The sequence below is a fragment of the Camelus ferus genome, chromosome 9, assembly GCF_009834535.1.
Source record: "Camelus ferus isolate YT-003-E chromosome 9, BCGSAC_Cfer_1.0, whole genome shotgun sequence".
Lineage (NCBI taxonomy): Eukaryota > Metazoa > Chordata > Mammalia > Artiodactyla > Camelidae > Camelus > Camelus ferus.
Window position 1 is genome coordinate 44,329,596 of NC_045704.1, and position 11,244 is coordinate 44,340,839.

Consider the following 11,244-nt stretch of genomic DNA (forward strand, 5'->3'; position numbering starts at 1 on the left):
GGGGTTGCCAAGGAGGTGGGGGAGCCCAACCTGGTCGTGGCTAGTCTGGGAGTATCCTGACTCCTCAACACCTGCCATGCCAGAAGACGAAGTCAGTGTGTGGAGTGGGACCCCCAAGAGCCTCTCCTTTTCCCTGAGCCAGGAAGACAGACAGGAATATACGAGAGGACATAGCCTGGGGTCTTTACTGGACTGAGATGGGGAGAGGGCCTCTGGTGGGCTCAGTTGTAAGCTATGCCTGATTGACCCAGGTGCTGAACTTGCTAACCCGAGTGTACGTGGCAGGTGCACACACATTGCAGTCACTGGTGCCCCGGGAAACAATACTAGTAAGCACCCACCCATTCCCATTCTGGCTGATAAGAGGACCTCTGGAGTCATTCCTGAGGGGAAGAAGGGCCAAGTCAGCGTGGGGGGTGCAGGGTACAGGATGGGGTGCTGGTGCTCACCTGGCACAAGAAGGCCCTTGAAGCACTTGCACAGATCATGGAGTTGGTGATGTGTGAGCCCCAGTACTGCTGGCATTGACTGACGGTGACCAGGGGCAGAACCACCTGCTGCAGGCATGCCGGAGTCACATTGCCTATGGGCCAAGAGGGGGTGGTTAGCCCTCAGATGACTTGTCCCCACCCTACACTCCCATCCAGATTTTTGATCCAAGTTCCTACTCATGCCACTGAGGCGGCCCCAGCCAGTGGTGACAACATGAGGCCTTCAGGCAGCACCTCATTTGAGGAAGCCAGGCAAACTGGTGAGATATATGTTGTATACTGGGCTGGGGAGGCGAGCTTCAGTAGTGTAAGATCATTATTGATGGTGGTGGGGTTCCAGGAGGGGTGCGTGATGGCCTGTGGAGCCAGGAAGGGGCCATGTAGGATGGGAGTGGGCACAGGCCCCCAGGTAATGGGTGCTGAGGAGGCTAGGCTAGGCATGTCCTGAATTCCTCATCCCCAGAGCCCACACACCTGCACCACCCACTCTTCCTTCCCTATCTGCAGCCCAGGGACTCACCCGAGAGATGGACAGAACCTGCAAAGTCTCAGCACTGGATGATGGGTCTTACTCGCCCAGGATGACAAAGTGGCTGCAGTAAGAGTGGGATTGGGCAGCCGCAGGGAGGGCAGAGTGACAAGAGAGGGGCATTCAGGACAAAGGAGTTGAGGAGGTGGGGACTGGGGTGGGGCAGGTAGAGGGGAAGCACTCATACAACATTGCAGTAGGCAGCAATGACCATCCAGGCCTGGCTGATGAGGGAACCACCACAGAAGTGAAAGCCTTTGCTGTCCTGGGCTCAGGGGTCAGACATACGGTGCACTCAGGCTATGCCTAGGCATGAAGCACCTGGGATCTTGCCCCACCCCCAGGGTGCATGTACCTGCAGGGATACCTGGCAGGGCCAGGAGCCCAGCACTACCTTCTCCCCATTGACAGCCCTCTAGCTGAAGCTCAGCACCGGTTTGATGTCAGGAACACCGCAGCCTGCCATTGGGCTGGTGAGGACTTGTTTCCCACATCCCAACCTACCTCTCACCTCCTCCTGGGTGTCCCCAGGGTAAGCCCCCCAGAGGGGTCCAAATCGAGAAGACTCATTACCCCTTCTCACCCTTAGCACCTCTGGGCCTGTAGCTATCTCAGCTGCCTGCATCCCTAGCCTCCAGGTTCTGTCCATTCTCCCACATCTCTCCAACCTACTCCCTACCATTTCTCAACTCCACCCCGACCCCCCAGCCCAGGCCATCTTTCTCCCTGATCCCTGGGATAGTCTCCTCCCTAGCCTCTCCACCCACTCCAGATTTCAATGATCCATACCCTGCATGCAGGTTAAGGGCTCTTCCTAAACTACAGGTCCAACCATTGCTTCTCAGCCTCCTAAACCCTCCCCCTGGGCCTGGCCCAAGCTCCTGTCCCATTTGTAGGATTGCCTACCTCTTGCCTCCTCCCAGCCCTGGCACATCCTTTTTCCTTTGCCCATTCTGTCTACCTGCTTTCCTTCGAGCCAGCTGAGGGGCCAAGGGTCAGTCTGAGCAGCAACATTGTGATAGGCATGAGGCTGAGAACTGGGCCTGGCTTTATGGCATTCCTTGTCCTTGGGCCTAAGGCCAAGCCAGCTGTGTAGGTTCAGCCCCCTCCCATGCTCTAGTCAGGAGGAGGGTCTCTTTAGGCCGAGGTCCTTGACCCAGGCCCTGACTTACTGGAGTCCAGGTGTGAGGTTCCCATCTCCTTCACTCCCCTAAAGCCTGGCCTATGATTGGCTCCTAGAACCACCTCACATCCTAAGCACTGAGCACCAGTTACCAAGGAATTAAGGTTAGACTTACAGTGACTACCTGGTGGCTGGGATCAGGAAAGTCTCCCAGGCTATCAGGGACACCAGACTCAGAGAAGCCTGCTGAGCACCCAGGGGTGTTCTGACTGGTGGAGGGAAACTCCAGCTGTTACCCGCTCCACTGTTGAGGGCCAGGGCCATGTGGCCAGGTCGGGGGTTCTGGCAGGTTGCATATCCTAATATATCATTTCAGTGATTCCTCATCAGTTTGGAACAGGAGTCACAGTTTGCTTAGAGATGGTGACTCTCCCACTACAATGTTCATTTGGACCCAAACCTTTATCTGCCTTGCTCCGAAGCCCACACTCTTCGTGATGAGATGATACCTGGAAGGGGCCTGGTGTACAGGAGGGCAAGGTGTGATGCTCAACACTGGATGGGGGTCACAGGTGGAAGGGTGACAGCCATCAAATCTTTGACAGCTTCCAGGCCTTGGGGTTCCCATGGACAAGCCCCTGCTATCTACAGCCCATTCACTGTAGAGTTCCAGGCTGAGCCTGAACTGAGGGAGAGAAGACGCTCCTGTCTACAAAGCTGCAATAGGTAAGTTGGCTGGCCTCCTTCAAGGGGTATGAGGGCTTTGAATGATTCAAGAACGTTATCAGCCCAAAAAAATTAGTTAATTGTCGATTAGAGGAATGGATGGATAAATCAGTGATAAAACAAATATAACAGCATACTAATTGTAAAGTCTGTGGTGGATATAAAGGTGATCAATGTACAATTCTTTCAACCTTTATGTTTAAAAATCTTCGTAATAAAATACTGGAGAAAAAAGCACAGTCAGGGTCCCAGAGATGTCCAGTCTGGAATAGACCCTCCCCAGAGGTTGGGAAGACTTTAACAGGTCCAAAGCTCCAGTGGAGCTCAGCCATTCTCTGCCAGGACAGGATGCTTCTGTCAGCACCGAGCACCTGGGATGGCACCCGGTGGATGCTGAACAAAAGTCTACTGGATAAATGTGTCGTGTCATCTCTCCCCACATGAGCCTTGTGACCCCTGTCAGCACAGAAAACTTTGAGTCAATTCCCCTATTCACAGCCCAGCAGTGTGTAAACAGATGCCCAGTGCTGTGTTAGCACCTCACGTGTGCCTGGTCATCGGAGGGGTTTCACAGATAAAGTCGTTGCAGGGGTGAGGAGTGTACCTGTGAGAACTTGCCCTTGGAGTCAGGAAGCAGCTCCTCCATCAGCATTTTAGCCATTCGTTGGGGTAGCGGGGCCCGACTGAGAGGTGTGAGCTTTATCCTGGGCCATTGATGAGCCAGGTAAAGGCTTTGGTGGGGGCAGTACATAGGGCCTTTTGGGTTTTATAACAGTTCCCAGTGGACTAGAGGGCATGGGAGTGGGTGTGGAGAGTCAGGAGGGGGCTTTACACCTTGAGTCTTCAGTGCTTGCCAGGGCTGGGATTCTGGAAAGGTAGATAGATGCCTTTGGTGACGGGTGAAGGACACCTCTTAGGTCAGGCACTGAAGCCATGGGAGGGAGTCGTCCCTGGAGGGATACCTTAGCCACAGAGCCCTGCTGGCTGCTTGTCCCCCTCCACCCAAGAACGATACAGCCATGTGTTTAGGTGTTTGCGTTCTTTGGGTTTATTCTTCCTTGTTCCAATCTCTAAGCCTCTGCCAGCATCACTCCACATCCATGGCCTGCACCGTTTCCTCCAAGAGCTCCAGGGTCAGTGGCATCACTGTTTCAGACAGGACGGCTGTGGTCCCAGGGACAAAGTGGTACTGGCTGGACCTGGGAAGGAGAAGGGATGACCTCGCAACATGGGCCCATCACGTGGCCCATCCTCTCTTTGCAGCCCCCTATCTCCCTTGCTACCACCCCATCCTCCCCTGTGGTCCCCCATCTCCATGCTCCTACCTTTCTATGGGCTTTGTGGGAGAGCTCAGTGTTCTCAGCAGCTTGGCACTAGTCCCCGTGATCACACATGCATCCACACTGCCCCCAGAGCCCAGGTCACCCAGGATCCCTGCAGTGATGGCTTCCACTAGCAGCACCTGTGCTGCCTCCAGCTGTAATGTGTGTGTATATGAGGCTGGGTGGACCCTTCTGGTATCACCCTCAGGCTACAACCTTGAGACTTTGTTAATCTTTAAGCCTGGACTATTTGCCATTTGCTCACACCCAAACCCTTCTCTTCCTGTACACCCCCGTCTCCACCCCAAGCTCCTCTTCCTTTGTTTTAGGTTTCCTTCTCTCCAGAGACCCTGTGTTCCCACTGCCCCCTGTCTTCACAAACTACTCTGAGTCACAGATATGGCTCTTGCCTGTCCACCCACCCAAGGTGGTCTTAGCCCCCGGTCCCCGGCTCACTGCCTTTTTCTTTCTGGGCCTTAGACAGCTTTGAAGCAACGTCTTCTGCTTCCATCCACCACAAACAAAACCCACCAGCCCCCACCTGCTATTACCTCCTCCCTCAGCTCCAAATGGTTCTCTCTGACTTTCGACTTCTCAGGGGCAGTCCAAGCTTTGGCACTGACGGTGGTCTGCTGGACTAGCACTTCTCCACCATCACTCCACTGGCCCCTCAGTCTCCACTTAGTCGTCACCTCCCAGAAGCCCTTCCCGACTTCCAGACTAGGCCGGGGTACCTCTGTGTTTCCCCAGCTCCCGGGGGTACGTCCCACCAATGCACGCATAGTGGGGGGCGGGTGTCGCTCACCGTCATGTTCGGCTGGAACCGGTCCTCCAGCACTGCTAGGGCTGCGTCTTGGCCGGAGCCTGCAGGCAGGAGGGGTGTCTGAGGTTAGCCTCGGCCGCCCCGTCGCGGGATAAACGTGAGGCCAGGACAAACATGGGTGGGGTTCGTGGGGAAGGGGCGGAAGTGCTTACCCAGGGCCGTGAAGGGCAGACGGCTGTAAGAGCCATGGGGGTGCACGCTGTAGAGCTGCGGCCCTGCGAAGTCTACGCCACCCACGATCAGCGAAGCCCCGACGTAGCCACGGTACCTTTTCGCGTAGTGGGCGCAGTCAGCCGAACGCACACGGATCCAGGTCCCGCCTCTCCACTATTCCACCCCTGAACCGAGCCCCGCCCCTTCCCGTGGTCTGGCGCCCCATGACCAGCATCGCTTCTTCCTGTTGCTCTCTTAGCTCCTCTTAGGCCCGCCTCTTCCGGTCTCCCAGACCCTCGCAGCCTGGCCCTTTTTCCTGGCTTACCTCCTCAGCCCCGCCCTCCCCGCAACTGCCCCTCCCCAGAGTCATCTTAGTCCCGCCCCAGTACCGGAAGAGCGTCTGGCGCAGGATGCGCGTGACCGTGGCCACTCGGGGCTCCCTGCCCGTGGACAGCGTGTGTAGCTCTATGTTGGACGCCGCCATCCGCGTGGTCATCTCGGCGTCCGCGGCTACTCCAGCCCCACAGCAGCTGAGGGTGAAGGGAGGGTCAGTATGGGCGGGGCTAGGATGTGCGGGGACTCGGGATGGGAACGATGGGGTGGTTCTTGAGTGGGGGAACCAGGCCCTGGAATTCTCACTAGATTTTGGGGGCGATGAAGTGGATTTTTTCGCAGCTCTTGTCCGCCACGACTGAATCGTCAGTGGCCCGCGTATCCGCGCCCAGTATGACCCCGTCCTGGGGAGAGGGGCGAAGAGGAGGAGCCGTTGGCTCAGTGCCCACCTCCCATTGCCGGCCGCCCCACTAAGCCCCACAGTCCAATTCCCTGCTCACTTGGAACATAAGGCCTGCGATGGTGGTCCCGGTCTTGCGTGCATGAGGGACCCGGAGCCCCGGGAGGGCGCGTTCCAAGGATGCGTTTCTGAAAACGGAAGAGAGTGGCCCAGGTTTCAGTTCTTCTGGGACCCCGTCACATCCCTCGACTCCTTCCTGGTCTCCCTCACCTGGGGAAGGCCTGGGAATACAAGTCTTACCACACACGTACCCTCCCCCATACTTGCCCCAGTAATTTTAAAGGCTCTGGGACTCCCATTCCTGGACGCCCTCACAGCATTTGGGACCAACCATCCCCTAACTGACCTCTGGCAGTTATCGAAGGAGAAGCCCCCTCGGGGCTCTAGCGCCTTCTTCTGCATCTCCAGGTGGGCAGGGCAGTCCAAGGGGCTGGGGGTCGATGGTCAGACGAGTGGAATCAGCACCGAGCCGGGAAGGCGGCAGCCTTGTCCTCTGTGGGCTCTACGTCTGATGCTTCCCCTTTCGCTTTCACCTTTCCTCAAAGCATGCTGGCCCCTTTCTGCACCTTCTCTTTCACTTTCACCTCTGGTCCTCGGCAGCTTGGGCTGGAGAAGATGTCCTTTGCCTGGCTCTCCCTTCCCAGCCCCGTCTGAACAGAGGGACAAATCTCTCCCTTCTGGCCATTGTCCAGACTGAGCCCTGAGCTCTGCATACCCTGACACCAGTCCTAACCTCAAGTCTCAATGCCCTAAGGCTGTCACACTGACCAGGTCTCTGTTCTCATCGTTACTGGCCTTCAAAAAGCATCAGGCATGGCTGCCTTTTGTCCTTTGTCACCCACCTCCTGACTCCTGTCTCTCTTTTGTTGCCTTTGCCTTCTCCCTGAAACCTCAAACACCAAAGCTCAATCCTCAGCCAAAGTGGTGCTGACCCTTCCATCTTCCTTGTCTCAGGTGCTGTCTTCCCTCTGTCAAGAGGGGAACTGTGGCTGTCCATCTGGTGGCCCGTAGGCATGCTGAGCTCTACCCATGGCCAAGCCTTATTTCACCTCCCAAGTGAACTTTTTTTTTAATCCACATCTTTCTCATTACCCCTTGTCTCAGCTGGCATACTCTCTCCCCTGGATATTGCCCTGGCCTCCCTGGCTTCCCCACAACTTTTGCCTCACATCCCCCACCCCAGGCTACACTCTACCTTTCAGAGATGCTTTTCTAGATTGAAAATCTGGTCACACTTTCCCTGGTTATACCCTTCAGCAGCTGTACACTGCTCTTAGGCTCAAACCAGTCTTCACAGAGGCCCATGTTACTCATTCTCCTGGTCTCAGCATAGGCACCGCCTCCTCTGGGGGAGCCTACCCCGACCCACAAGACCCACCTCCCTGTTGCTCCACAAACTCTGTTCTCAGACTACTTAGTTCCATCAATTAAAGTTAAACCTTCAGTAGTGAAATGACTTGTTTAGTGGCTATCACCCTCCCAGATTCTAAATTCTTGTGCTTCTGTCACCCACCTAGCACTCAAAAGGCCTATCTAGAGGTGGGGTCTCGCCTGCCCTTTTGGGAGCTAGGAGGAACAGCTCTGATCTTCCCCATCCTGCACCCTTGGCTCCATGTAGCCCTATTCCACAGCTGTGTGTGCAGCTCCTCCAGTCCCCATGCCCCTAGCAGAGGCAGGCACAAGGCAGGCTGTCTAAACAACTCAACCAGGAGAGTGGGAAGCTGTACTGTCAAGGTGCCCTGTTCAATCCCAGGCTTTAGGAAAGCCCACCTTGTCCTGTGCTCCACAAAGCACCAGGCCTGCAGCTCCTGATGAGTGAATCCTGGTGTGTGGCACCTAGTGCCTCCCTCTCACCCCACAATACACATGTCAGGGCTTATAGCAGCAGAGGAAGTCTTTATTCAGGGGGCAGGAGCGCTGGGCTGGCAGCTGAGGGTATGGGGGTGCTATTTCGATAGGTACCCAGCAGGATGGCATTGATGTGCTCCAGTGTATGGTTGCTGAAGACCATATTGAGGTGCTGTGTCCCAGGCAGAGGCAGCAGGTGCACAGGCTGCGGCTGGCGGCCCTGCCAGCGGGCACAGAGCTCTGTGCTGCGTGTGGCCACAGTGTCATCACCATCCTCGTAGAGCACACCCACGGGGTCCGTGTAGGGGAAGCCGTGGTCAAAGATGTAGGTGCTGGGCGTGGGCAAGCCCACACCATACAGACAGTATACTTCCACACCAGGCGCTGGGAGTCCTGCCAGCAGGTCACGTGACTGTAGCCACATGTACCAGCCTTCCTCAAAGTGCAGGTCTGCAAAGAAGCGCTGAAAGTCATGGATCGTGTAGTTGAAGCTAGGGGTGGAAATGAACACATGGTCCTTGGGCCACACCTGGCTGGAGGGAAACATCCAGGGGGAGGTTGTGGTCATGCGCTGCTCCTCTTTAAGCTTGATGCTGGACATGATTGGGATGCCCTGGTTGTCACCTGTGGACACAGAGGAAGGTGGGGATACCCCCAGCCCACAACTTGCCCCCAACCCAAGCTCAACTGGATGGTCTTGTCCTTGCCAACTCCAAACATCGACTCCAAGTCATAGACTAGAACAGGCCTGGCATTCAGTAGGAGTTCCGTGTGTGCTTGTAAAGTGAGAAGCCCCAATGACACCTCTATGAGGCAGAGCTGTAAGACCTCAAGAGGAGAGCAGGGAGGGGTTTCCTGAGGATGGGAGTGTGTGTGTGAATGGTGGGGGATGATGCTGGCGGTTCTCCCTCAGGCAAGTATCTGTCTGCCCCTGTGGCCTGTGCTGCATAGGGCTCAGAGCTGTGTTCTGGCAAGGATGAAATGAGACAGAGCTCTGATGTAGTATGAGGAGTGTTTCCCTCCCCAGACCTTGAGCTCCTTGGCTGTGCTCGACAGGAGGTAGCTGCCTCTCCTTGGGGAGGGGCAGGAGGGGCTCCTAGGGTCTGGCCCTGGCTTTGGCAGATCTGTCCTCAGTAGGGCAGATCTCTGGGCAGAGGGGCTCCTGGGAGCAGAAAAGAGCTGAAAAGCTGGGTAGGCAGGACCTGAGGCCATAAGAAACAGAATTCAGTCAGATTCAGCAATGAGTCAGTTTGCTGGGGTTCACTTCCTGTTTACTTTCCCTTTGTCATTGCTGAGACAGACTCTGTCAGGAGCCATTCTAATGATCCAGGCCAGGCTCACTGCTCTCGGAGGGCCAGTGAAAGGGGCTGTGCCCCAGATGTGGGAGACAACACCCCCAGCCTGGCACTGTGAGAAGAAATGGTGAGGGCAGGCCCACAGTCAGCTTCATTCCACCCCCCCACCTCCTTACAGGATACAAGTGATCAGAGGCCCTCTCACCTGAGGCCAAGACTAACATGGGCTTGACGGAGCCACCCCAGGGAGCCCCAAGAGAGATGAAACCATCGATGAAGCGGTCCTTCCAGGCCTGGGGCTGGCGCAGCAAGAAGTAAAGCACATGCAGGCAGCCGAGGCTGTGCCCAATAAGGAAGACGGGCTTTCCGTAAGTAGCGTGCATTTCCTCCACCAGCCCAGCAAGCTTCAGGTAGTACTCCTCCTGCTGGCCTGCAGAGGGATGGATGGGTCAGGGCAGTGGGAGTTAATGGCCACCTGCCCTGCCCCAAGCCCCCCATACACAGAGGCACTCACTGGGCTCCAGCCGCCAGTCGTAGGGCGCGGCCCGTACTGTCTCATCCCGCACATACCCATTGTTGACCAGGTTCTGTACCAGTGTGTGCAGATAACCTGTAGGGGAAGCAGTGGCACTGGGGGCTCTGGCCATGGCTCCTGCAGGCCCGCCACAGTCTAGAGCCCCAGCCTTCCCCTCATACACACACCTGCCAACTTGCTGTTGTCCAGGTACTCAACAGAGTAGGTCTTGCCAAAGCCGGGGACACGGATCTGTACACCAGGGGCATTGGAGACGCGCCCAGAGCTGCGGTTGTAGACAACCCTGGGGATGGTGGGACATTCAGCAGACCAGCAGCCAAGGAGTAGGGTGTTGGGGCTGGGCCAGAGGGGATGGCACGAACCTGGTGTTATCGATCCAGCAGTCTACCCCAAGGGGTAGGAACATATTGAGGTCCAGCCAGATGGTGAAAAAGTCCTCTGTCTTGCGGTAGCACATCCAGTTCACCACATCTGGTTTATCCAGCTTGGCTTCCAGCTGATTCCCCAGGCAGCCAGGCACTGTGGGCACTAGCCTTCACTCTGGATTCCTCTGATTTCCCTATAGCGGACCCTCCCCACAGTGGACCCCACCCCAGTCTCACCACCCAGACACTGCAGTGACAGCCCTGCCCCTTCATCTCCCACACCCTCAACTGCCAGGACTAAGGACAAGATCCTCTTTCTGATCACATCCCCTGCTCTATCCCCCGAAAGCCCAGGTTCCCCTCAGGCAGAGAAGGTGCAGGGGCCAAGGCCGCTGACCCCTGCCCCCACAAAGCAAACATCTAGTGTGGCTCTCCATTACTGCCAAAGTCCAAGGGGAGAACAAATAGTATGGGGGAGAGGGGGCTGGACCTGGGGGTAGAGGGCAGGACTTGATGATCCTCTCCTACTTTCCTAGGCTGGATATCTTGTCCCTGCTGGGGTGGGAGCTGAGGAAGGAGTGGTGGGGCTTGGCCTAGGGTCTGGTGGCTGCAGCTCATTATAGCTTGTAATGCCCTGGCCAAGCCCTCAGGCACACCTACCCTCCACTCCACCCACCTGGGGCTGACAACTCAGAGACACAGGGACAGTGTGGTGTGGGAAGGGGTTGATTTCTCTGCAGGAAAAGCCTTTGGCCCCTCCGAATACTGAGGCCGGGATCAGGGCTAATGCAGGGGCAGAAGGGCTTTGGCAGCCTCTGCTACCAGGGGCTAGGACCCAGGTTCCCCAAGGTCTGGCCTGGTGTACCAGGGGCCTGGCGGGGGCTTACCGAGAATGACGGGCCGTGTGTGGTTACTGAGCTCAGCCTTGGGCGTGGTGTGCGGGGGGAAGAGCACATTGAGGAGCCAGAAGGGGGCGGCAGGGGGGACCAGCAGCCCAAGCAGCAGTAGGACCCACTGCCGTAGGGAGCCGGGTAGCCCCATTCCAGTCCTAGTGCCTATTGCCCAGTGAAGCAGTTCTGGGCTGGCCTTATCTAGAGTAGTGGTGGGAGGGGCCCCAGGGCCAGTGGGAGGGACAGCCTGGCCAATAGGGGCAGCCAGAGGTTGCTGGAAAGGGGCACAGCCTTAGGGAGCCAGCTCTGGGCCTGAGTTCAGTTCCGCCTTCTTCCCTTGGCGCCAGGGGA

At 56.8% G+C, this 11,244-nt stretch overlaps 3 protein-coding genes across 4 annotated transcripts; all 3 read right to left on the reverse strand.

Moving 5' to 3' along the window:
• Positions 1–232: 232 nt before the first annotated feature.
• Positions 233–1,669, reverse strand: CTRL (chymotrypsin like). Its single transcript, XM_006180664.3, is given in 7 exon segments — positions 233–383; positions 451–583; positions 669–707; positions 710–848; positions 1,012–1,088; positions 1,201–1,285; positions 1,376–1,669. Coding segments are annotated over 7 exon segments (918 nt in total).
• Positions 1,670–3,893: 2,224 nt separating this feature from the next.
• On the reverse strand, positions 3,894–6,517 carry PSMB10 (proteasome 20S subunit beta 10). Of its 2 annotated transcripts, XM_032486593.1 has the most exons (8): positions 6,307–6,517; positions 6,001–6,088; positions 5,807–5,904; positions 5,557–5,697; positions 5,167–5,282; positions 4,997–5,055; positions 4,195–4,346; positions 3,894–4,068 (listed from the first exon to the last, which is right to left on the reverse strand). In XM_032486593.1, the coding sequence occupies exons 1-8, from the start codon at positions 6,360–6,362 to the stop codon at positions 3,957–3,959; spliced, it is 822 nt and encodes a 273-aa protein (XP_032342484.1). In that variant the 5' UTR covers positions 6,363–6,517; the 3' UTR covers positions 3,894–3,956. The 2 variants fall into 2 exon arrangements, with proteins under 2 accessions (XP_032342484.1, XP_032342485.1); XM_032486594.1 differs by lacking the exon at positions 4,195–4,346 and having other exon boundaries at positions 6,307–6,502.
• Positions 6,518–7,836: 1,319 nt separating this feature from the next.
• LCAT (lecithin-cholesterol acyltransferase) lies at positions 7,837–11,113 on the reverse strand. Its single transcript, XM_006180600.3, has 6 exons — positions 10,891–11,113; positions 10,001–10,157; positions 9,806–9,921; positions 9,618–9,713; positions 9,309–9,533; positions 7,837–8,432 (listed from the first exon to the last, which is right to left on the reverse strand). Exons 1-6 carry the CDS (start codon positions 11,042–11,044, stop codon positions 7,858–7,860), a joined length of 1,323 nt encoding a protein of 440 aa, XP_006180662.1. The 5' UTR covers positions 11,045–11,113; the 3' UTR covers positions 7,837–7,857.
• Positions 11,114–11,244: the final 131 nt, after the last annotated feature.

Coding starts and splice junctions, on each gene's coding strand:
- PSMB10 (XM_032486593.1), bottom strand. CDS start 6,362: ATGCAGAAGAAGGCGCTAGAGCCCCGAGGGGGCTTCTCCTTCGATAAC. Junction 4,347..4,996: donor GGTTCCAGCCGAACATGACG/GTGAGCGACACC, acceptor CACACATTACAG/CTGGAGGCAGCACAGGTGCT. Junction 4,069..4,194: donor CCCACAAAGCCCATAGAAAG/GTAGGAGCATGG, acceptor TCTCCTTCCCAG/GTCCAGCCAGTACCACTTTG.
- LCAT (XM_006180600.3), bottom strand. CDS start 11,044: ATGGGGCTACCCGGCTCCCTACGGCAGTGGGTCCTACTGCTGCTTGGG. Junction 9,922..10,000: donor TGCTGGATCGATAACACCAG/GTTCGTGCCATC, acceptor CACCATCCCCAG/GGTTGTCTACAACCGCAGCT. Junction 9,534..9,617: donor CGACTGGCGGCTGGAGCCCA/GTGAGTGCCTCT, acceptor ATCCCTCTGCAG/GCCAGCAGGAGGAGTACTAC.